At 44.1% G+C, this 26,317-nt stretch overlaps 2 protein-coding genes and 1 long non-coding RNA gene across 3 annotated transcripts; 1 reads left to right on the forward strand and 2 right to left on the reverse strand.

Moving 5' to 3' along the window:
- Nucleotides 1–2,094: 2,094 nt before the first annotated feature.
- Nucleotides 2,095–19,843, forward strand: LOC125556323 (LEAF RUST 10 DISEASE-RESISTANCE LOCUS RECEPTOR-LIKE PROTEIN KINASE-like 2.4). Its single transcript, XM_048719074.2, has 5 exons — nucleotides 2,095–2,908; nucleotides 3,053–3,174; nucleotides 18,048–18,083; nucleotides 18,259–19,336; nucleotides 19,441–19,843. Exons 1-5 carry the CDS (start codon nucleotides 2,211–2,213, stop codon nucleotides 19,481–19,483), a joined length of 1,977 nt encoding a protein of 658 aa, XP_048575031.1. The 5' UTR covers nucleotides 2,095–2,210; the 3' UTR covers nucleotides 19,484–19,843.
- On the reverse strand, nucleotides 3,862–8,485 carry LOC147972054 (uncharacterized). The gene is made up of 2 exons (XM_087522412.1): nucleotides 7,927–8,485; nucleotides 3,862–4,001 (listed from the first exon to the last, which is right to left on the reverse strand). The coding sequence occupies exons 1-2, from the start codon at nucleotides 8,483–8,485 to the stop codon at nucleotides 3,862–3,864; spliced, it is 699 nt and encodes a 232-aa protein (XP_087378538.1).
- Nucleotides 19,844–23,057: 3,214 nt separating the features above from the next.
- Nucleotides 23,058–23,591, reverse strand: LOC147972055 (uncharacterized). Its single transcript, XR_015603367.1, has 2 exons — nucleotides 23,418–23,591; nucleotides 23,058–23,299 (listed from the first exon to the last, which is right to left on the reverse strand). It is a non-coding gene; the product is annotated as an uncharacterized LOC147972055 (long non-coding RNA).
- Nucleotides 23,592–26,317: the final 2,726 nt, after the last annotated feature.

The following is a 26,317-nucleotide window of genomic DNA, read 5'->3' on the forward strand; positions in this document are numbered from 1 at the left end:
ACACCACAACAACTCTACCTAACAACAAGTAAAAATCCTAAAACAAAAAATACTTAACACAAGGTAAAAAATAATTATTCGCTATGTAACATAAAGTATTTTTCCTATAATAAAATTCTAACAGTACCTAGAACCTCTAACACTATTCCTATTGCTAGCAACTAGTCATACAACAAACAACACCTAGAACCTCAAGAATACTAAGTCTAATAATCCTAGAAATCACCTACTGTTAAACAATAGAATATATGACACACTGGCGAAAACTAGCAAAAGAAACTAATTAATAATAATTAAACTACAAACAGTACTAAAAACAGAGTAAACAGTACTGTTTACAATAAAAAGCTAATCTAACTAACTCACTAACATGCAAACTAAACACTACTGCGTAGCTAGTCTAATAAGTAACCAGTAGCAAAAAGAATCGGTCAAAAATAATATTCCTAACTCAAAATAGCTCTAATCTAGTGATTTGAGAAAATTCATACAAACACAAATTTAAACTGCTCAAATATGAAATACAATTGAACTAACAGAAACTTCATAAAATTTGTGATCCAAGGCAGTTGGAATCACTCAAAAATACCTCGTAGATAATTAACTGCGGATTTTACAAGATTGAAACTATTCTATTTTAAAAATAGAACGAAAAAAAGGCCGGTCGGGATTACTGTAGCTGTTCCGGCGAAGGGCTCGGGCGGAGTGGCTTCGGTGGTCCTTCGGGCGAGGCGAGGGGATGGGCGGGGGCGGCGGAGTGGGGCGGAGCAGCTGGTGGCGGCGGTGGGTGGCGGGAAGGGCCGGCGGTGGGTGGGGCGGAGCAAATGGCGGCAGCGGCTCCGGCGAACTCCGGCGGGGCGGCTCGACGACGTGGGGCGAGGAGAGGAGGGACTAGGTGGGGGAATGGATGCGCGATGTGGCTATTTATAGGGGGAGGAGGTCGTCTTGGAGGAGGGGGCGAGGGATTTCGCGAATCCCGCGATTCCGGCGATGCTCCGGTGGTGGCTGTAGATCGTGAGTATCTTGCCTAGAGGAAGGAGATGATTCGGTTCGGATCGGGCCGGATTTGGCCCAAAAAAACAGTACCTTTCCTTTTTTTGAATAACCTGCGAAGAAAAATCATTTTAGAAAAAAAATGAAAACAAAATATAGAAGTGTTATATATCAAAATGATACGAAAAATAAGCCCAATTTAATGGGATATTTTCCAGGGGCAAATAAAATACTTTTTGAAAAGTAATTTTTATAAAATTCAAACAAAAATCAAAATGACTTTCAAAACTCTATGGAAATTTTATTCCAACATTTTTGGGGTGTCATGTTACTCCCTCTCAACACTTTTGTTCAAGTGTTCTTTGTCAGAAATTTTTTTGAATAAAACTCAAATGCCACTTTGAGTGAAAAAATAAATTAAATGACAACTTCAAAATGAAATTTTTCTTTACTTCCCACTCTCTTTCATTGAAGAAATCATGAGGATCATTGAGTGGCATGAAGTTTGAAATATTTCCAAATTCAAATATTTTCAAACAGAAACTTTTTTTTTGGAAAGTCCTTTTTATTCCCTCTCAACAAAACTTCAAAAGTTTAAAATTCTAATAAATTTCACTCAATCAATCACTCAACAATCAATCAACAATCATATATTTTAATTATTATAACATTTCAAAATTTAGAATTTTAGGATGTTACGGGATTCTTCTCCAGTCTCATCGTCTACGTCGCTACTGTTGTGACTGCGGGGGGTGTTGAGTATCGTGATTATTAAGAAAACTAGGATAGCGTAGGATATTATTCTACCTTGCCTTGTACTCTAAAATATTCATGTACTTCTATATATATACCCACGAGACTCAAGCAATACAACGAACAACTATTTCATCAATCCTCTCTCTCGCTTCAACAAAGCGGACAGGCAAGCCATTCGGCCCGGGCGCCGGTTTTTATGCCCACCCCTACACAAGACCATCTCTTACTCCGCAAGACCATCGCCAGTGCGACGACCAACCGTCGCCGAACACCGCACAATCATAGCACTAGTTACAAAATAAATGATGGACGCACTTTGTGGACCCATCCGGGAGACCCACGCATAGAGGTCGTCTGTGGCAAAATAAACAAAGACCACTTTACTACTCACTCCTCGCACACATAGAGGTCGACTTCGCTTTGGTCTCGATCGATCTTTCTCAGTAGCAGAGCGCAGAGCAATGGCCACCCACGCTCTCGTCTCCGTCGCCGTGCTCCTCGCCGTCTGTGCCGCCCCGGGAGCGCTCGCGCAGACGGTGCAGGTCTGGGACCAGTGCTCGCCGGCGAACTACACCGCGGGGAGCACCTACGGGGCCAGCCTCCGCAGCGTGCTCCGGGACGTGGTCGCCGCCGCCAGCCGCTCCCGCGACGGCGACGCTACCGTGTTCCGCAGTCAGCAGGCGAAGGATGGCGCGCCGTACGGGCTGGCCTTGTGCTACGCGGACGCCGGCCCGCCGGAGGTGTGCCGGCTGTGCCTGCGCATGGCGGCCGGGAACGTGACGCTGGCGTGCCCGCGCGCTGCGTCCGCCAGCATGCTGTACAACAACTGCCTGCTCCGGTACGCGGACCCGGCGGCGGACGGAAGGGAGCTCGCGCGGCCGGAGCCGGACACGGTGCAGAGGTTCTCCTTCTACAACGGCAACATGACCAGCGCCGGCGAGGCCGACAGGTACGGCGCCGCGCTCAATCGGCTCATGGACCGCCTCGCTCCCGCGGCCGCCGAGGCCGGAGCGAACGGCCGGCCGCGTCCGCTCGCCGCGTTCGGGCAGACCAACATCACCGCCGACGAGAGCCTGTACGGGTTCGCGCAGTGCGTGGCGGGCCTGTCCCCCGCCGACTGCCGCCTCTGCCTCCAGAGCATCGCCGCGTCGTTGCCCATGTAAGTAGCTCTAGTATTATATAGTTCAATCGCATGCGTTCATCTACGTCGTAGCTGCCTGCTGCCGGCCGGCGGCGTATGAGGAGTTGAGGACTGACACCACGGCCGGACATGCATGCATGCATGCATACTCTGTATGCGTAGGACGAAAGGAGGGCGGGCCTACTCGCTGACATGCTACACGAGGTTCGAGGTGGTGCCCTTCTACATGCCGCCCAACACAACCAGGATCATCGTGGCGCCGGCGCCGTCGCCCCCCTCAAGAGGTGAGTTAAATGTGAAGTAGCTTCATTAATGAATTGTTGGTGGGAAAGCGATGTACACTAGTAGGTGAGATCAGGTGAGGTCCTGGTCTCTCACTTCGTCTTGATCGATCGACCGATCGGGTGCGATCATAAATTCTCGGCCCTCGTGATTAAAGCAGCAAGCTGCTGGTCCCATGAAATGAAAGGAATTCATTCACTGAATGAATTGAAACAGCGGCAGAACGTACAACCAGCCCGTCTGAGCCCCTTGCTTGACTGGTGGTGACGTCAACGTAGAACGTAGAAGCTTTACAATAACTGATTAATAAGTACATGCAACTAAATAATGTAGTACCCGTTACAAAATATATAGTGTATCCCAGAAGTAGTCTATATTAGATTCAGTTTTTGAAAGGTTCCCTCAAAAAAAGGTTCAGTTTTTGAAAGTGAAATTTTGACCAAGTTTAGAGTGTTATCGACATCTAGGATACCAGATCAATATCATTAAATTCATCATTTTTTTATAAAGGACTTTTCATTGAATAGATATATCAAGGTGATACAATCGGATTGAAAGAAAGCCCGGCCTCTGCATAGCTAGATGCACACAGCCAAAAAGTCCAGAGCACCCTAAAACTAAAATAATTCGATACAATGCCAAGCAATAAAACGTGTCCATCCTAAGAAACGGTAGATCCTATCCGTAAATCACACCGCCATCCATGTGGGTAGAAAACCTCCCTGGCCGTACGCTCTAGCCATGTAGACGCCATCATAAAAAGGTCCCTGTCCTTTGGCTTCTGCAGGATAGACCACGTACGGAGCCATCGTGTACAAACATGGATAACCTGCATAAGAGATGAGACACATTTATTGTTAAAAACCACATCATTCCTGATAAGCCACATTGCCCAGCATAAGGCCGCCGCTCCCGCAAAAATATGTGCAGAAAATTGTTTATCAATACGCCGCAACCAGTTGCCGAACATATTTCGTGCACTACGTGGTGGGTATAAATTGTAAGCTACTTGGACCATGGCCCAAACTGCCCGAGCGAACTTGCACTCAAAAAAATAAGTGTTTGATAGTCTCGTCATGTTGGCAAAAGACACATGTCTTGGACCCGTACCAGTTTCGTCGCGTGAGGTTATCTCTAGTTAGAATGACTCCTTTGTTTAGAAACCAAAGGAATATCTTCACTCTTAGAGGGATTTTTAGCTTTCACAATTTTTTATTATCAACTGGAACATCACAATGGACCATTGCATCATACATGGATTTGACCGAAAATTTGCCATTCTGATGCAAATTCCATCGAAAAGTGTCCGGCTCATCTGACAATTGAATGTCCTCCAAACGAGTGAGTAATTCATTCCATGCTGTCAGGCGAGTGCCCAAAAGATCCCTACGAAAAGAAATATCGGGGTTTTCTTGTCCTAAGACTTGTTTGATCGTGACGAATTTATGTCTAACAATCCGGTACAAGCTCGGATATTGCACCATTAGTGAGTTGTTCCCTAGCCAGGTATCTTCCCAGAAACGAACCTGAGAACCGTCCCTAACCGAGAAGGTCCCAAATTGAAAGAAGAATTTCTTGGCCTTCATGACACCACTCCAAAAATGTGAATCCCCAGGTTTCCAATGTAGTTGAGAAATGGCATTGGATCCCACATACTTATTGCGAATGATTTTCTGCCATACTCCATTCTCAATGAGTAGTTTATAAACCCACTTGCTGAGAAGAGAGATATTTTTAATCTCAAGGTCTTGGATTCCCAGGCCCCCCTGACTTTTAGGTCTGCATAATACGCTCCACCTAGCAAGTCGATATTTCTTTGTTTCGTTATCACACTGCCAAAAAAATCTGGATCTAAAGTAATCTAGCCGCTGTAGAACCCCTTTCGGCAGGTGGAAGAATGACAACATATATAAAACCATGTTGCTTAGGACGGAATTGATCAAGATCAGTCGGCCCCCATAAGACAAGAGTTTGGCCTTCCAACTGGCTAATCGTTTCTCAAGTCTCTCTTCCACATGCCTCCACTCAGCGATAGTTAACCGCCGATAGTGTATGGGAATACCCAGATACCGAATCGGAAACTGCCCAAGCTGGCATCCAAAAATCTCGGCATATTCGTGTGCTGATTCTGCAGCATTGCCAAAGAAAAAAAGTTCGCTTTTATGAAAATTAATTTTGAGGCCTGAAAGTTCCTCGAAAGCACATAAGAGCAGCTTGAAATTTCGTGCCTTATCTAAATCATGATCCAAGAATAGTATCGTGTCATCCGCATATTGTAGAATGGATAGACCATCTTCTAGCAAGTGTGGAATGACTCCACTAATTTGATCATCCAGCTTAGCCCGCTCAACAAGGGTAGCTAGCATGTCAGCGACTATGTTAAACAGAATGGGAGATGCGGGGTCACCTTGACGAAGCCCCTTACGTGTCTGAAAGTAGTTGCCAACGTCGTCGTTAACTTTTATGGCCACACTACCTCCAGAGACAAAGCTCTCTACCCAACGACACCATTTTTGTGAAAACCCCTTCATGCGCAAGGTTTGCAATAGGAAGGGCCACTTAACTTTGTCGTAGGCTTTCTCAAAATCAATTTTAAGAATGACACCGTTCAACTTTTTCCGATGCAGTTCATGTACAGTTTCGTGCAGGACGACCACTCCATCTAATATGTTTCGTCCTTGCATAAATGTTGTTTGAGTGGGTTTTACGACATAATCAGCTACACCATTCAATCGATTAGTCGCTATCTTCGTAAAAAATTTAAAACTTACATTCAGGAGACAAATCGGTCGATATTGTTGAATACGACTAGCCTCCTTAATCTTAGGCAATAGGATAATTTCCCCAAAGTTTAAACGAGAGATATCAAGGTCCTCAGAATGCAGTTGGTTAAACAACTGAACCAAGTCTGCCTTAATCACATCCCAAAAGAATTGATAGAACTCTGCGGGAAAGCCATCCGGTCTCGGTGCCTTGTTGTGTTCCATCTGAAACACAGCAGCTCGAATTTCCTCCTCAGAAAACGGAGAGGTTAGGTATTCATTTTCCGCTTCTGTTACTTGAGTAATGTCATGAGTAACAGATTCGTCCAACTGAAAATTAGTTTCAGCTGAAGGCCCAAAAAGGTCTTTGTAAAACTTAGTAATAAAATTTCTAAGTGGTACTTCCCCCTCTATTCGGCCTTCCTCCTGGTCAAGGGCGAATATACACTTCTTTCTATGCCTGCCATTGGCTAGCATTTGAAAGTATTTCGTATTATCATCACCTTGCACCAGCGAGTCCACCTTACTACGTTGGTACCATTTAATCTCTTCCTCGCGTAGTAAGCGGGCAATATGCTCGTTAAGACTACTTTTTTGTTCAATCTCAACAGCAGACAGAGGCCTCACCTCCGCAATTTTATCAAGGGTGTCAATTAAGGTAGACAATCGCATTTTTTCTTTTTTGTAAATACCAGAAGTATGTTTGGCCCATCCTCGAAGGAATCGACGCAAGGCGCGGATTCGATTATTCCATCGTTGAATGGGTGTGTTACCGCGAGGTTGGCGCGCCCACACCTTCTTAACCAGCTCATGAAATCCCTCTCTAGTGAGCCATCCCAGTTCAAATTTAAACTAATGACGATTAGAACATGGGATTGGTTTTCCAAAATCGGTTAGCAATGGAGCGTGATCCGATAAGGCCTCAATTCTTTCTAGTGCCCGAACCGAGGCTAGGGGATATTTATATTCCCAATCAGTGGTAACTAGCACCCGGTCTAGTTTTTCAAAGGTTGGCACCGATCGGTTATTAGCCCAGGTATACTGACGACCAGACATCGTGATCTCCCTCAGATCCAGGCTGTCAATAACAGCATTAAAGAGGAAAGGCCACCTAGTGTCAAACCGGTCATTGTTTTTTTCTTGTTGATATCGAAGGATATTAAAATCCCCCCGATTAACATGGGATGGGGATTGTCTCGACAAGTGTTGACTAATTCTTTTAGAAATGCAGACTTAAATTCCTCTTGAGCGGCGCCATATACAGCCACCTGGCTCCTGATGAAGTTGTCGGACTTATTTCGAAGGTGGAATTTAATATGATACTCCCCCTTAGACGTGGACAAAATTTGTAAGTATGTAGAGTTAATACCTAGAAAAATTCCCCCAGACCTCCCTGTCGGCGGTAAGACGTGCCATTCGTATTCAAAACCACAGGAAAAGTGGTCCAGATCTCGTGTTGGAAAATCACGTTTACCCGACTCAGCGATAGCCACAAAGTCCAACGAATGATCCTTTACACAATCGACAATGTGTTTGTGTTTAGCCAAGTCGCCAAGACCTCTGCTATTCCAGAACACGCCTCTCATGTTGAACCAACTTTATGTTTAGAGACCTTTACTTTCTTAGAAGGGCGCCCTCTTTTCTTTGCTGAGTTAGACTTGTTCTTGCGCACCGTCGCGACAAGCTCAAAAGGTGTAGTGTCACGTACAGTGTCGTCAAGGTCTACTTCAGTCGTGTCTTTAATCAAATGAGAGAGGAGCTTGCCTTCATGGCTGGCATCAGCATCCTCCACCTCCTCATCTGACAGTAGAGGGTCGACAAAGCTCGATAACTTTGGAGCAACCGTAAGCCGGTCGAACTCCACTTGTTTTAGAGCCTTGACCGAAAAATCTATCTCATTGTCATTACGTCCTAGTGACACCCCAAGTCTAGTAATATTTGAAGATACTTTGGAATTATCAAAAGACATAAAAGATTTACGAGAGGGGGTACCTTCGAAGTCGAGGTTACGTGCAACAGTCCTACGCATGGCCTTCACCATAGTGTCCTCGTCAGTGGCTGCTGATCCGTCAGCCCCTACCTGATGACGCCCGCTGCGCCTCAGCGGTGAAGGAGTGACATCGGTCTCGGAGCCCATCACCTCGATTCCGCAAGGCGTGGTGGGCTGCTGCAGCGATGAAGAAGATAGAGAAGGCTGCTCCTCAGCCTCCTCAAGCCCGGGAGCCGGCACCCCTCCCTGTGACGGAGGAGTTGAAGATAACGCGCGAAGCACCGCCATGGCAGACTCCTGGCTAGCTTGCACGGATGGGGAGAATATCACACCACCACGTCGAGTCGGAGAAGCGGGAGTGGGCGATGTTGATGGCGAAGGAGCGGTTCCCTCCGGCACGGGGCGCCCGCAAGACCCCACATGGGGGTTAGGCGGTGGCGACCAGCAAGTCGAAGGTGGCGGCGTCGAGGGTCGTGGCTCTGACGTCGTAGGAGAAGCAGCCCTAGACGAAGTATCCGACCCCGAGGAAGAAGGCCCCCTTAATGGTGATGGAGCAGCCATGGCGGGTAAGCCTCGATGAGAGCTCGTAGGTGTGACGATGGAGGTCATTTGCATAGGCACCACACCACCCGATGAAGTAGGATCCGAGGAATTGTTGGATGATGAACTGGGTTTGGACCTCTTGTTTGTATCATTGTTCCTCACAGAGTCCTCCCTGTCATGCCCCATGTCGCCCCCTGGATCATCGCCGTGCTCCCAGATGTTGGGAACGTACTAATTTCAAAAAAATTCCTACGCACACGCAAGATCATGGTGACGCATAGCAACGAGAGGGGAGAGTGTGATCTACGTACCCTTGTAGACCGACAGCGGAAGCGTTAGCACAACGCGGTTGATGTAGTCGTACGTCTTCACGGCCCGACCGATCAAGCACCGAAACTACGGCACCTCCGAGTTCTAGCACACGTTCAGCTCGATGACGATCCCCGGACTCCGATCCAGCAAAGTGTCGGGGAAGAGTTCCGTCAGAACGACGGCGTGGTGACGATCTTGATGTACTACCGTCGCAGGGCTTCGCCTAAGCACCGCTACAATATTATCGAGGACTATGGTGGAAGGGGGCACCGCACACGGCTAAGAATATGATCGCGTGGATCAACTTGTGTCTAGAGGTGCCCCCCTGCCCCCGTATATAAAGGAACAAGGGAGGAGGAGGCCGGCCCTAGGAGGGGGCGCGCCAAGTGTGGAGTCCTACTAGGACTCCCTAGTCCTAGTAGGATTCCACCTCCCATATGGAATAGGAAAAGAGGAAGGGAAAAGGAGAAGGAAGGAAGGGGGCGCCCCCCTTCCCTAGTCCAATTTGGACCAGACCAAGGGGAGGGGTGCGGCTACCCTTGAGGCCCTTTTTCTTCTTTCCCGTATGGCCCAATAAGGCCCAATACGTATTCCCGTGACTCTCCGGTACTCTGAAAAATACCCGAATCACTCGGAACCTTTCCGATGTCCGAATATAGTCGTCCAATATATCAATCTTTACGTCTCGACCATTTCGAGACTCCTCGTCATGTCCCCAATCTCATCCGGGACTCCTAACTCCTTCGATACATCAAAACTCATAAACTCATAATATAACTGTCATTGAAACCTTAAGCGTGCGGACCCTACGGGTTCGAGAACAATGTAGACATGACCGAGACACGTTTCCAGTCAATAACCAATAGCGGAACCTGGATGCTCATATTGGCTCCCACATATTCTACGAAGATCTTTATCGGTCAGACCGCATAACAACATACGGTGTTCCCTTTGCCATCGGTATGTTACTTGCCCGAGATTCGATCGTCAGTATCTTAATACCTAGTTCAATCTCGTTACCGGCAAGTCTCTTTACTCATTCCGTAATACATCATCTCACAACTAACTCATTAGTTGCAATGCTTGCAAGGCTTATGTGATGTGCATTACCGAGAGGGCCTAGAGATACCTCTCCGACAATCGGAGTGACAAATCCTAATCTCGAAATACGCCAACCCAACATGTACCTTTGGAGACACCTGTAGAGCTCCTTTATAATCACCCAGTTACGTTGTGACGTTTGGTAGCACACAAAGTGTTCCTCCGGCAAACGGGAGTTGCATAATCTCATAGTCATAGGAACATGTATAAGTCATGAAGAAAGCAATAGCAACATACTAAACGATCGGGTGCTAAGCTAATGAAATGGGTCATGTCAATCACATCATTCTCCTAATGATGTGATCCCGTTAATCAAATAACAACTCTTTTGTTTATGGTTAGGAAACATAACCATCTTCGATTAACGAGCTAGTCAAGTAGAGGCATACTAGTGACACTCTGTTTGTCTATGTATTCACACATGTATTATGTTTCCGGTTAATACAATTCTAGCATGAATAATAAACATTTATCATGATATAAGGAAATAAATAATAACTTTATTATTGCCTCTAGGGCATATTTCCTTCAGTCTCCCACTTGCACTAGAGTCAATAATCTAGTTCACATCGCCATGTGATTCAACACTAAGAGTTCACATCACCATGTGATTAACACCCATAGTTCACATCGTCATGTGACCTATACCCAAAGGGTTTACTAGAGTCAATAATCTAGTTCACATCATTTATGTGATTAACACCCAAAGAGTACTAAGGTGTGATCATGTTTTGCTTGTGAGATAATTTTAGTCAACGGGTCTGTCACATACAGATCCGTAAGTATTTTGCGAATTCTATGTCTACAATGCTCTACACGGAGCTACTCTAGCTAATTGCTCCCACTTTCAATATGTATCTAGATCGAGACTTAGAGTCATCCAGATTTGTGTCAAAACTTGCATCGACGTAACTTTTTACGACGAACCTTTTGTCACCTCCATAATCGAGAAATATTTCCTTATTCCACTAAGGATAATTTTGACCAATGTCAAGTGATCTACTCTTAGATCACTATTGTACTCCCTTGCTTAACACAGTGTAGGGTATACAATAGATCTGGTACACATCATGGCATACTTTATAGAACCTATGGCTGAGGCATAGGGAATGACTTTCATTCTCTTTCTATCTTCTGCCGTGGTCGGGCTTTGAGTCTTACTCAATTTCATACCTTGTAACACAGCCAAGAACTCTTTCTTTGACTGTTCCATTTTTGAACTACTTCAAAATATTGTCAAGGTATGTACTCATTGAAAAAACTTATCAAGCGTCTTGATCTATCTCTATAGATTTTGATGCTTAATATGTAAGCAGCTTCACCGAGGTCTTTCTTTGAAAAACTTCTTTAAAAACACCCTTTTATGCTTTGGAGAATAATTCTACATTATTTCCGATCAACAATATGTCATTCACATATACTTATCAGAAATGTTGTAGTGCTCCCACTCACTTTCTTGTAAATACAGGCTTCACCGCAAGTCTGTATAAAACTATATGCTTTGATCATACTATCAAAGAGTTTATTCCAACTCCGAGAGGCTTGCACCAGTCCATAAATGGATCGCTGGAGCTTGCACACTTTGTTAGCTCCTTTTGGATCGACAAAACCTTCCGGCTGCATCATATACAACTCTTCTTCCAGAAATCCATTCAGGAATGCAGTTTTGACATCCATTTGTTGGATTTCATAAAATGCGGCAATTGCTAACATGATTCGGACAGACTTAAGCATAGATACGAGTGAGAAACTCTCATCATAGTCAACACCTTGAACTTGTCGAAAACCTTTTTGCGACAATTCTAGCTTTGTAGATAGTAACACTACTATCAGCGTCCGTCTTCCTCTTGAAGATCCATTTAATCTCAATGGCTCGCCGATCATTGGGCAAGTCAATCAAAGTCCATATTTTGTTCTCATACATGGATCTCATCTCAGATTTCATGGCCTCAAGACATTTCGCGGAATCTAGGCTCATCATCGCTTCCTCATAGTTCACAAGTTCGTCATGGTCTAGTAACATGACTTCCAGAACAGGATTACCGTACCACTTTGGTGCGGATCTCACTCTGGTTTACCTACGAGATTCGGTATTAACTTGATCTGAAGTTACATGATCATCATCATTAGTCTTCCTCACTAATTGGTGTAGTAGTCACAGAAACAAATTTCTTGTGATGAACTACTTTTCAATAAGGGAGAAGGTACAATTACCTTATCAAGTTCTACTTTTCTCCCACTCACTTCTTTCAAGAGAAACTCCTTCTCTAGAAAGGATCCATTCTTAGCAACGAATGTCTTGCCTTCGGATCTGTGATAGAAGGTGTACCCAATAGTCTCCTTTGGGTATCCTATGAAGACATATTTCTCCGATTTGGGTTTGAGCTTATCAGGATGAAACTTTTTCATATAAGCATCACAATCCCAAACTTTAAGAAATGACAACTTTGGTTTCTTGCCAAACCACAGTTCAGATTGTGTCGTCTCAACGGACTTAGATGGTGCCCTTTTAAACGTGAATGCAGCTGTCTTTAATGCATAACCCCAAAACGATAGTGGTAGATCGGTAAGAGACATCATAGATCGCACCATATCTAATAAAGTACGGTTATGATGTTCGGACACACCATTATGCTGTGGTGTTCCAGGTGGCGTGAGTAGTGAAACCATTTCACATTGTTTTAACTAAAGGCCAGACTCGTAACTCAAATATTTTACCTCTGCGATCATATCGTAGAAACTTTTATTTTCTTGTTACGATGATTCTCCACTTCACTCTGAAATTCTTTGAACTTTTCAAATATTTCAGACTTGTGTTTCATTAAGTAGATATACCCATATCTGCTCAAATCATCTGTGAAGGTCAGAAAATAATGATACCCGCCACGAGCCTTAACACTCATCGGATCTCATACATCAGTATGTATTATTTCCAATAAGTCAGTTGATCGCTCCATAGTTCCGGAGAACGGCGTTTTAGTCATCTTGCCCATGAGGCATGGTTCGCAAGCATCAACTGATTCATAATCAAGTGATTCCAAAAACCCATTAGCATGGAGTTTCTTCATGCGCTTTACACCAATATGACCTAAACGGCAGTGCCACAAATAAGTTGCACTATCATTATTAACTTTGCATCTTTTGGTTTCAATATTATGATTATGTGTATCACTACGATCGAGATCCAACGAACTATTTTCATTGGGTGTGTAACCATATAAGGTTTTATTCATGTAAACAGAACAACAATTTATTCTCTTACTTAAATGAATAACCGTATTACAATAAACATGATCAAATCATATTCATGCTCAACGCAAACACCAAATAACACTTATTCAGGTTCAACACTAATCCCGAAAGTATAGGGAGTGTGCGATAATGATCATATCAATCTTGGAACCACTTCCAACACACATCATCACTTCACCCTTAACTAGTCTCTGTTTATCCTGCAACTCCCGTTTCGAGTTACTAATCTTAGCAACTGAACTAGTATCAAATACTGAGGGGTTGCTATAAACACTAGTAAAGTACACATCAATAACATGTATATCAAATATACTTATGTTCACTTTGCCATCCTTCTTATCTGCCAATCACTTGGGGTAGTTCCGCTTCCAGTGACCAGTCCCTTTGCAGTAGAAACACTTAGTCTCAGGCTTAGGACCAGACTTGGGCTTCTTCACTTGAGCAGCAACTTGCTTGCTGTTCTTCTTGAAGTTCCCCTTCTTCCCTCTGCCCTTTTCTTGAAACTAGTGGTCTTGTCTACCATCAACACTTGATGTTTTTCTCGATTTCTACCTTCGTCAATTTCCGCATTACGAAGAGCTTGGGAATCGTTTCCGTTATCCCTTGCATATCATAGTTCATCATGAAGTTCTACTAACTTGGTGATGGTGACTAGAGAATTCTGTCAATCACTATCTTATCTGGAAGATTAACTCCCACTTGATTCAAGCGATTGTAGTACTCAGACAATCTGAGCACATGCTCACTAGTTGAGCGATTCTCCTCCATCTTTTAGCTATAGAACTTGTTGGAGACTTCATATCTCTCAACTCGGGTATTTGCTTGAAATATTAACTTCAACTCCTGGAACATCTCATATGCTCCATGACGTTCAAAACGTCTTTGAAGTCCCGATTCTAAGCCATTAAGCATGGTGCACTAAACTATCAAGTAGTCATCATATTGAGCTAGCCAAACGTTCATAACGTCTACATCTGCTCCTGCAATAGGTCCGTCACCTAGCGGTGCATCAAGGACATAATTCTTCTGTGCAACAATGAGGATAAACCTCAGATCACGGATCCAATCCGCATCATTGCTACTAACATCTTTCAACACAATTTTCTCTAGGAACATATCAAAATAAACACAGGGAAGCAACAACGCGAGCTATTGATCTACAACATAATTTGCAAAATAATACCAGGACTAAGTTCATGATAAATTTAAGTTCAATTAATCATATTACTTAAGAACTCCCACTTAGATAGACATCCCTCTAATCCTCTAAGTGATTACGTGATCCAAATCAACTAAACCATGTCCGATCATCACGTGAGATGGAGTAGTTTCATTGGTGAACATCGCTATGTTGATCATATCTGCTATATGATTCACGCTCGACCTTTCGGTCTCCGTGTTCCGAGGCCATATCTGTATATGCTTGGCTCGTCAAGTATAACCTGAGTATTCTGCGTGTGCAACTGTTTTGCACCCGTTGTATTTGAACGTAGAGCCTATCACACCCGATCATCACGTGGTGTCTCAGCACGAAGACTTTCGCAACGGTGCATACTCAGGGAGAACACTTCTTGATAATTAGTGAGAGATCATCTTATAATGCTACCGTCAATCAAAGCAAGATAAGATGCATAAAAGATAAACATCACATGCAATCAATATAAGTGATATGATATGGCCATCATCATCTTGTGCTTGTGATCTCCATCTTCGAAGCACCATCGTGATCACCATCGTCACCGGCGCGACACCTTGATCTCCATCGTAGCATCGTTGTCATCTCGCCAATCTTATGCTTCCACGACTATCGCTACCGCTTAGTGATAAAGTAAAGCATTACAGCGCGATTGCATTGCATACAATAAAGCGACAACCATATGGCTCCTGCCAGTTGCCGATAACTCGGTTACAAAACATGATCATCTCATACAATAAAATTTAGCATCATGTCTTGACCATATCACATCACAACATGCCCTGCAAAAACAAGTTAGACGTCCTCTACTTTGTTGTTGCAAGTTTTACGTGGTTGCTACGGGCTTAAGCAAGAACCAATCTTACCTACGCATCAAAACCACAATGATAGTTTGTCAAGTTGGTGTTGTTTTAACCTTCGCAAGGACCGGGTGTAGCCACACTCGGTTCAACTAAAGTTGGAGAAACTGTCACCCGCTAGCCACCTTTGTGCAAAGCACGTCGGGAGAACCGGTCTCGCGTAAGCGTACGCGTAATGTCGGTCCGGACCGCTTCGTCCAACAATGCCGCCGAATCAAAGTATGATATGCTGGTAAGCAGTATGACTTATATCGCCCACAACTCACTTGTGTTCTACTCGTGCATATAACATCAACACATAAAACCTAGGCTCTGATACCATTGTTGGGAACGTAGTAATTTTAAAAAAATTCCTACGCACACGCAAGATCATGGTGATGCATAGCAACGAGAGGGGAGAGTGTGATCTACGTACCCTTGTAGACCGACAGCGGAAGCGTTAGCACAACGCGGTTGATGTAGTCATACGTCTTCATGGCCCGACCGATCAAGCACCTAAACTACGGCACCTCCGAGTTCTAGCACACGTTCAGCTCGATGACGATCCCCGGACTCCGATCCAGCAAAGTGTCGGGGAAGAGTTCCGTCAGCACGACGGCGTGGTGACGATCTTGATGTACTACCGTCGCAGGGCTTTGCCTAAGCACCGCTATAATATTATTGAGGACTATGGTGGAAGGGGGCACCGCACACGGCTAAGAATATGATCACGTGGATCAACTTGTGTCTAGAGGTGCCCCCCTGCCCCCGTATATAAAGGAGCAAGGGAGGAGGAGGCCGGCCCTAGGAGGGGGCGCGCCAAGTGTGGAGTCCTATTAGGACTCCCTAGTCCTAGTAGGATTCCACCTCCCATATGGAATAGGAAAAGAGGAAGGGAAAAGGAGAAGGAAGGAAGGGGGCGCCCCCCTTCCCTAGTCCAATTTGGACCAGACCAAGGGGAGGGGTGCGGCCACCCTTGAGGCCCTTTTTCTTCTTTCCCGTATGGCCCAATAAGGCCCAATACGTATTCCCGTAACTCTCCGGTACTCCGAAAAATATCCGAATCACTCGGAACCTTTCCGATGTCCGAATATAGTCGTCCAATATATCGATCTTTACGTCTCGACCATTTCGAGACTCCTCGTCATGTCCCCGATCTCATCCGGTACTCCGAACTCCTTCGGTACATCAAAACTCATAAACTCATAATATAACTGTCATTGAAACCTTAAGCATGCGGACCCTACGGGTTCGAGAACAATGTAGACATGACCGAGACACGTCTCCAATCAATAACCAATAGCGGAACCTGGATGCTCATATTGGCTCCCACATATTCTACGAAGATCTTTATCGGTCAGACCGCATAACAACATACGGTGTTCCCTTTGTCATCGGTATGTTACTTGCCCGAGATTCGATCGTCAGTATCTTAATACCTAGTTCAATCTCGTTACCGGCAAGTCTCTTTACTCGTTCCGTAATACATCATCTCACAACTAACTCATTAGTTGCAATGCTTGCAAGGCTTATGTGATGTGCATTACCGAGAGGGCCTAGAGATACCTCTCCGACAATCGGAGTGACAAATCCTAATCTCGAAATACGCCAACCCAACATGTACCTTTGGAGATACCTGTAGAGCTCCTTTATAATCACCCAGTTACGTTGTGACGTTTGGTAGCACACAAAGTGTTCCTCCGGCAAACGGGAGTTGCATAATCTCATAGTCATAGGAACATGTATAAGTCATGAAGAAAGCAATAGCAACATACTAAACGATCGGGTGCTAAGCTAATGAAATGGGTCATGTCAATCACATCATTCTCCTAATGATGTGATCCCGTTAATCAAATAACAACTCTTTTGTTTATGGTTAGGAAACATAACCATCTTCGATTAACGAGCTAGTCAAGTAGAGGCATACTAGTGACACTCTGTTTGACTATGTATTCACACATGTATTATGTTTCCGGTTAATACAATTCTAGCATGAATAATAAACATTTATCATGATATAAGGAAATAAATAATAACTTTATTATTGCCTCTAGGGCATATTTCCTTCAGTAGACTCGAGGTACAAAGTCACTATCAACGCGAAAGTCCGCTTCTTCAAGACTGTACCGGAACTCATAACCTTTCCTTTGAACCACCACGTCGGAAGAAAGAGAGTCAAGTGTGCTGCTTTTGAAAGAATCAAGGTTTAGTACCGCTACCTGGATACGAACAATTCCTCTCCGGCGCAAACAAAGAAGATCAACATCGAGAGTAGAACCAATCACCGAGCCGACTGCCCAAAGCCCCAAGAAGTGTCGGAGAGCGTGAGGCACCCCATGCACATGAACCTAGATAGGAATTAGCTCGAAGCGATGTGGTATCTTCTCTGAATTCCATGGCTTAAACTCGATAGTGACATTGTGAGATTTGATAAATACTGCGAAGCCCGTCACCCTCTGTAAGACCCCCTCACTCGGAAAGGACATGAGAAAAGCGTCATTGCCATGCGGTATAGCCTCCCACGTCCACTGTTGCTGGTACTGAGCAATTTTAGCAATCTCTGCCTCCATGATACTGGGAGTAATAGAGCCACCAGAAATAGATACCAACGCCATCAGTGAATCCTGTGGTGCAAGATCCTCCCTGCAGACATCATGAAATATATTTTTATATAATATATATTTGGTATTGTAGATATAGATATTGTTCTCTATAAACTTGATCAATGTTTATGAAGTTCGACATTTGAGAAAACTTAAATGCACATTATATAATATGAAATGGATAAAGTAGCATTTATCTGTTGTAAAATGTATCATACATATTCATACACAGTTCGACTGAGAATAACCGTGATTAACCACTTGTTTTCTTGTTGCAGCTTCTAAGCGTCGCAAGTTGGGCATAATTGTGGCTGGTATCACTTCCAAACCCTTCCATCCCCTTCTAATCGACAAGTTGAGAAAAAAAAGGATGTGTTTTTCCCTGATTACCTTAAATATATGCTAGTTGTCATAGTATTACAAAATAATTTATATCTTGTCAAAATAATTACTTGCTTAAAAAGTAATCACACGTTTTTTTTGTTCCAGTTTCGGCCGTTGCAATAATTATTTTGGTCACGACGTGCTCCACTATTGCTCTGAAGATTCACAGAAGTGGAAGATCTCCATTTCCGTCATTGACAGGAAAGGACTACAACGACCGTAGGGACAACATCAAAGAAATATTGGGCAACTACGGCTCACTAGCTCCCAAGAGGTACAAATTCTCACACCTCAAGAAAATAACCAAATCATTTGGTGAAAAGCTAGGGGAGGGTGGCTATGGCATGGTATACAAGGGCACCCTACCGAATGGCCGCCATGTCGCTGTCAAGTTCCTTCATGACACGACCGGAAATGGAGAAGAATTTGTAAATGAAGTCATCAGCATTAGAAGGACATCCCACGTCAATGTTGTCACTCTGCTTGGTTTCTGTTTGGAGGGTTCAAAGAGAGCTCTCATCTATGATTATATGCCTAATGGGTCACTGGACAAATTCATCTACACCGAGAATTCGAAACAAGCTCTTGGATGGGAGACACTATATGAGATCGCAACGGGCATCGCGAGAGGATTGGAGTATCTTCACCGAGGGTGTAACACACGAATCATACACTTTGACATCAAGCCCCAAAACATCCTCCTAGACCAAGACTTCGTCCCAAAGATCGCCGATTTTGGTCTGGCGAAGTTGTGCAACCCCAAGGAGAGCTACCTATTGTCGATGGATGGCATGAGGGGTACGGTCGGGTTCATCGCGCCTGAGGTCTTCTCGAGGCGGTTCGGGGTGGTGTCGACAAAGTCGGATGTGTACAGCTTTGGGATGGTGCTCTTGGAGATGGTCGGAGGAAGGAAGAACTTGCGAGCAAGTGTTGAGAGGGAAAGTGAGGTGTACTTCCCGGATTGGGCTCACAGTCACCTCGCACAATTTGGGAGCTTGCAACCATTTGACTTGGGATTTGATGGACCTGAAGAGATCGCAAAGAAGATGGCCACTATTGGGTTGTGGTGCATACAAATATCGCCGGCGTCTCGCCCGACGATGAGCAAGGTTCTGGAAATGTTTGAGAAAAGCGCAGATGAACTCGAGATACCACCAAAGCAGTTCATCTACTCGCCTATACAGTGAGTTTTCTATTACTCTCTATTTATGTTGAAATGTTGCTTTTGCAGATAACTACTTGCGGTTTGCACTAGATTTAACTCGCTTTCTAATTCCATCTGCACAGGGATGACTCGGATGAACTACAGAACGATAGCAGAACTAGCTAGCTAGGCCAGTTCCAAGGTTTAGATGAAGTACCTCAGGCATGGCGAGTTGCCATGGATATTGTTTCGCAAGTCTCAAGGGAGAACAAGAAGAAGAAATATTATTAAGTAGTGACCACTAGTTACTGATCCTCTGTTGCGTTTCAAGGCCAATAAGCTCAGGTGATAGCCGATCGACATTCTGCGTGTGACAGAAAAGACTGTCCATTCAGTTAATATTAAGAATGTTAGAGTATCTAAAGCCACATATGGCAAATCCGGTCCCTCAAATGTCCACAGACGCATCCGAGCGCGTTTGCAGGGAGTGACCGGGCACATCTCGAATTTCACTTGTTGCATTGGACATCTCATACTCAATTCCTATATCTATACAAAGACATGTAAAAGAAAATAGAACCTACGTACTACGTCGATCCTAGCTATTCCTCGTCGGAGATCACGACAATCTCCGTGCCCGACTCCAGCAGCATGGGCGGCAACTACAGCTGCAGCTGCTCCGCTCCAGCCTCCTCCGCCTCTATCTGCGTCGAGCTCGACGAAGAGCGGGTTGGACTCCGCCTGCTCCCGCCGAAGGAACACCCGATTGGCCTTCACATAGGATCATCCTGAATGGACACCAGAATGACCTGCTACTCCGCCATCTCGCCAGACTAGGCGACAACGAACTCCGCCTCCGCCTGCTCCATGTTGAAGGGCGGCACCTACTGGTCCGGCTCCTTTGCCTCCTCCACCTCCATCGGAGCCATCTCCTCTCCTCCTTTTCCCCCGACTGCTCCTCCTCCTTCTCCAGCTCCGGCAAGTCCGGAGGCAGCCCGGCCGCGATACGGGCGGCGCGCGCGGCTTCCGTCGCCCGGATCTGCTACTGGATCTCATAGCGACGCTCCGGCGTCAGCATGGCATAGTAGGTGATCTTGCTTCGGACCATGACGGAGTGCAGGAGCATGGGCAGAGCGCTGGAGCAGGAGAGGGAGGAGGTGGATGGGTTCGGACTGGCAACGCGGAGAGGGGGAAGGGGATGAGTTAGGGTTGCAGGACGCTGGCCGGCTTAAATAGCCGGATTTTGACTTGGGCGATGAGCCGGAGCGGCGCCACGCGGCGTTCACACCGCAGCGATGAACGCGACGTCCGTCGGACCGTCGGGTTTCCGGGCATTTCCATGTGGAGCCCCTTCGTCAGGCCACGTGACGGGCGTGCCCGGGCGCCTCCATTTCTGCCTCATATTTAAGCTGAATATGGGAGGTGCCGATCACCCCGGACTTTTGATGGCCTTTTAAGAGGCTCGCCTGGATCAAAAAATCGTGACCGGACAATGACCGGGCGATCTGCCTGGATGTTTGAGACGGGTTTGAGAGGTCCGGTTATAGATGATCTTAATCCGTCACACACCGCATTATAAACAGCCAACATTTGATTCATCGCTCTGCCTTCCATACTGAAATCACGTATTAGTAATTAACCAGCTTACGGTTGCAATGTTAGCCAAACCTTAGACAACAACTTCTGATGCACCACCATATACTCGGTTATGTACGCGTTTTAACAAAGCCATGCATCCATTCAGGTTTTAACAAAAACCATCCAGCGGGGCGTGCTACTAGAGAAGAGACCAAAGGACCCGTTTAGTTTGTGAGTAAATTTGCCTTAGTTTATGGCACCTAAGATTAAACAAGTTTGATCAATTTAGAAAGGTGTTTGGTTCAAGTTTCGCCTTAGACAAAATATTTTTTGCCACACCAGAACCTCACATCACACACTCAAAAAGTGTTGCAAGGGCAACCTACTATTACTAGTTTTTCTTTCCTCTCTTGCAATGTACTCTGTCGGTGAGCCTGTGAATTCGCCTTCGCTCTGTCTGCCACTCCAGTGGCTGGTAGCAGGGAGGAGAATCCTGATACGTCGCTTTGGCTAGTAGATAGGTTATAGTTTCAGTCCTCGCAGGGGTGGCGCTCGTGTGGATGGCGGCACTTCATCTTCGGATCGGTCATCCGGTCTTCTATCCTCCTCAAGTTCATTCTTTGAAAAAGTAAGTGAGAACATGATAACATCTCTAATACTTTATGTGGATGATAAATTATTGACTGGGAATGATGTTACATTTCTTAACACAATTAAGGATTCACTGAAAAAATAGCTCTTCGATGAAAGACTTATACGAAATAACGTACATATTGGCATAAAAATCTATAGAGATAGGTTAAGACGCCTAACAGGGCTGAGCCAAAGCACATACATTGGCAGATCTGGGCGGCCTCTGCTTTGCTGGTGGCTAGCGTCGAGCTGGGTTTTGAACTGATAAGTTTACTGACGGGATGCGCTTCTCGGCTATTGTAGACAAGTTTTGAACTGATAAGCTTACTGACGGGATGGAAGGAGGATTAGCTTACTGACATATCATCTACAATTTTTCCCAAAGGTTCTACAGCTTGACCTTAGATTTAGCCATAATCTTCTTTAGCTTCTCCACCTCTTTGGAGAGGCGGATATTCTTTCTGCTGCATTCTCGGCACAACAAGTACGAGAAAACAAAAAGGGAGAGAGATTCAAACTGGCGACCTACACCTTAATTTTAACTCGCTCTGACCAACCGGGCAGACAACAGGTTGCAATAATGTTCTTTCTTTTTCTTTTTTATATACTTTCCCCTGCCAGGTTTATTCCTTTTTTCGTTGTGGATTTTTTCTGGACCGAATTTTTGTTTTGGTTTTTCCTCTCTTTTCTGTTTCTTTTCTTTCATATTTTTTCTTTTCCTTTTTTTCAAAATGGACAAAGTTTTTCAAATTTGACGAACTTGTTTCAAATTTTTTGTGCACTTTTTTCAAATTCAATGAACTTTTTTCAATTTTTTTGAAATTTTTATTCCAAATCTGATGATTTTTTTTTAAATCTATGGGCTCTTTTTCAAAATCGGTGAACCTTTCCAAATTCAGTGAACTTTTTTCAAAATCGACAAACCTTTTTTATATGTGAACTTTTTTTTAACTGAGCAACATTGTTTTTGCATGTTCATGAACTTTTTTCGAAATATGTGAACTTTCAAGTTTTGTTCACTGTTTTTAAAGAAAATCACGTATGAGAGGCTATAATTCTTCTTACATTTTTAGCACCCATTTCAGTCACTTGCGGCGAGATGGTGCAGTGGTAAGCCAAACGCCAGCAAGAATGCTGTCGCGAGTTCAATTACGCGCGGCTGTTCTATCTTTGGTGGAGTTTTCGCACTATAACATCATTTCGTGCGTTGCACCTTGGTGGGCCGGCTCACTTGGCGCTGCAGTGAGCGCCGGTTGGGGTCCGCAGAGCTGAATATGAGTTCCCATTTTTATCTGGTTTTCGGATCTTGTCTACTCGATGAATAATCACAGAAGAGCTCGACTGGTTTGTTTTTCTTAGAAAAAGAAAAAACACTCGGCTGGTCTGTCTCTACCGTTCGTCCATCTATGCAACCTGTCATTTCTATTCAGTGGATGGGGGCTCGCCGTGCCCGTTGGTCACCGACTGATCGAACTACAGAACTACTTGCACGGTCTAGTTGCAGAGGCCAGAGATCATCCTTCTTTTCGAAGAAAAAAAAAACTTGCACTGCCTAGTTAATTTACTTTATTATTGTCCATATATCCATGATACATCAGCTGTATGGCGTTTATGCCTATCACTCCAGCGGCGACCGTCGTCCGGGTCCGGGTGGGGTAGTAAAATGACCGCAGCAGCAGTAGGGCATCGTGCCTTTGCTGATGCAACGGCCTCTGTATCGACTTCTCATGCAGAAATTCCTGCAGTCCTCTTCAGGGCAGTACCCCTTGATCGGCACGCATCCTTCATTCTCTGCACGCGCACAAAATCCCGATTCAATAATAGCTCAGGCCAGGAAATAGATCGCGGAGATGCAATTCAAAGACAAAGTATCCTGGTCATGACTGACAGATCAGAAGAAGAGGATCACCTGCGAGACATGACGATAGAACGGCCATGACCACGAGAGCGGCCAAGCAGAGGGTGCTTGTCATCTTGGAGGCTGCCATGCAAAACCTAATTCTCCCTTGCTTGCTTCCTCTCGGTTTTTTCTTCTGGTTTTTTGTACCCTGGGCCTAGGGTGCTCGTTGTTGACTACGCTTATATAGAGTCACATACTTTGTCTTGGAGTAGCAGCGTTTCATGCATTTATTGTGGTAAGTTAATATTCAGTGGATATGCCATATCCTGGAGTATAGTATAGCAACGTTATCATGCATTTATTGTGGTAAGTTAATATTGAGTGGATTTGTCATATCTTGAGGTACTGACAATTGTGGATTGTGATATTGTATTAACACACGCTAAATGGCCTAAATCAATACTATATATTTTCTTATATTATGGATTGCCGTTGCACCTACCTAGTAAGATAGTATTTGATGGGAAGCGTGTGTAACACATCCAACTATGATTCCTTCCATTTAACTCCCAAAATTTTATTTTTTGGAATATTTTAAAAGATTATTCCTATATTCACTTTTATTTCCAATTTCCCTATCATTTTTTTGCGGACAAATTTGCCTATCATTGTTCACTATAATCAAAATTTTGCTCACTCTGTCTGACTCTTCTATTAATTTGATTTTTTTAGTGACATGATCCTTCTTTCCGCAATATTTCATGTTTTCATTTTCATGATCACTACATACTCAGTCAAACATCTTTAGAAAATACATCATTATTATTTGACCAACCATCAGGAGAAGAAAAGAAGGGGCATTATTTGTAGAGCGAAATACACATAAAGTCGGTTGCTTGTGATACATGTCTTTTGTAAGTGCATCTAGTGCCCCCTTAGTAGTTTTGGAGTACTGTAGACAAATGAGTTAAGGAACTAATGTGTTTGTGAGTGTACACGGGAGTTATAGTCCCTCAAGATTTGGTTTAACGACGAAAGACGATTGCTAAAAATGTACTCCCTCCGTCACAGTTTAGAAGGCACAGTTAAATTTGCGTGCGTTTCCACAATAGACAAGATTTAAGGCGCTTTGCATTTGTTTCTAGTAGCTAATTAGTACTCCGATATACTATTTCTATATGCATGCGTAGTGTGAATGCTATTTTTTAGCCCATCTCACAACCAATAGATAACCACCTAGATTCCAGAGAATTTCCAAGCGCACCTTCTAAACTGTGACGGAGGGAGTATTTCTTCGAGTGAAGGTGCGGCCTTTCAAGAAATTGATGTGAAGAATTGGAGGCTTGAAGACTTTTATTTTCATAGTTTCTTTCTTCTTATTTGTGTCATAGGAAACACCGTACTATTAAAGGGGATCTAGGTGATACATAAATCATATTTCCGAAGTGATGCTCAAAACCTATATACAAAGTATATTTCTTTGAGTGAAGACTTTCAAAATCTCCAACAGAGGTGATGAAGTCATTAGTGACAGAGACGTAGTTGTTCTGATCGCTGACGAATTTGTTCTGATTGAGGAATTAGTATTTCGCCAGTGTAATCTGCCTACCATGAGGAAATTGAGTGCCTCGGCGAATTTGAGAGTCTAAATTCCTACCGTTACTAGGCAGAGTGCCAGCTTCCGAGTAGATCATTATCCTGACAACAATCATGTTCGAAGAGGCATTTATGATAATTCTTCCAGACGGTTAGGCGTCATGGCCTGAGCACCCAAGAGCAATTGTGGCGTGCCGATGAACAAGTCTGTGATGGTTTTGAAGGTCTACCTTGAAGACTTACTACGAGTGATTGGGCGAGGATCGCTGTGACCTTAGCTCAAGAGAAATATGGTGAAGAATAAGTGTCTTCAGAGTTCAATCTTAGCCGCCTCAACCAGACGTACAATTGATACAGCAACTGGAATTGGTCTACCAAATCATTGTGTCATCACCGAGCCATCCTGGTTTCAAATTCCTCAACCCATTACTTTCAGTTATTCCACTGCTGAAGGATCTGTGATCTGCTTTCTGAAGAATTTGAACTGAAGACTTTCATCATTTTGTTTTTCATTTCTTCAATTCATCTTCTATATGCTTGAATGCTTGTGTGATTGCATGTTATTCACTTGCATCTATCCTATCTTGTATGCATGCTTTACGATTCTGTGATGAATTAGTCTCACTTCCGTTTCTATTTCTTCACTCTGATCTTCGTTAAATTCATCAGAGTTTGACGAATTTTTAAAAATCTCCCATTCACCCCCCCCCCCTCTGGAGTAAACCTGCGCTTTCATGTTTTCTTTCTGAAGAAAGAAAGGCTCCCAAGTGTTTAGGGTTTTCCTGTCTCCTGCCAGTGCTCCCAAGCGTTTAGGACATGTGATTTTATGGCATTTTATTTTGCACTGGATGTGCTAGCTACTAATTTAGGGACTAATACATTAAAACAGAAAGATTTAGATCCTATCGAGTCTGGGTCGCTATGCATTCTGCTGGAAATAAAGATTCCTTATGGAAGGCTATACATAGACTTCCCACGACTTCTAATATTTTCCTTCTTGATTGTCGTTTTCTTATACAGTTACTGAGGCCTAGGATGCTTGTAAAAGCCGAAATGTGAGTTTGTCTTCCGTGTGGGTCCTAACATAGAGTGATTTTGTCACATCCCTAGTTCTGGTATGACCTAGACCAGCTAGTCTTTGTGCATCATGTTTAAATTCCATTTAAAATTGAAATGGGGATTTGTGAAACCCACAGAATCATTCTCGAAATGACCCAAATAAAAAAATTGCTCTAAAAGGGTCCAAGAAAATGCTCATGTTGCTCTCTGAAAATCTTGGACAGAGATAAAATTCAAACCAACATTTTCAGGAGCTCATAAGTATTTATTTTGGACTTTTGGAATTAATTCAATAATTATTTGCATTGGATTTA

This window comes from Triticum urartu, chromosome 5A (genome assembly GCF_056163025.1).
Source record: "Triticum urartu cultivar PI428250 chromosome 5A, HENAU_Tu73, whole genome shotgun sequence".
NCBI classification, from domain to species: Eukaryota; Viridiplantae; Streptophyta; class Magnoliopsida; order Poales; family Poaceae; genus Triticum; species Triticum urartu.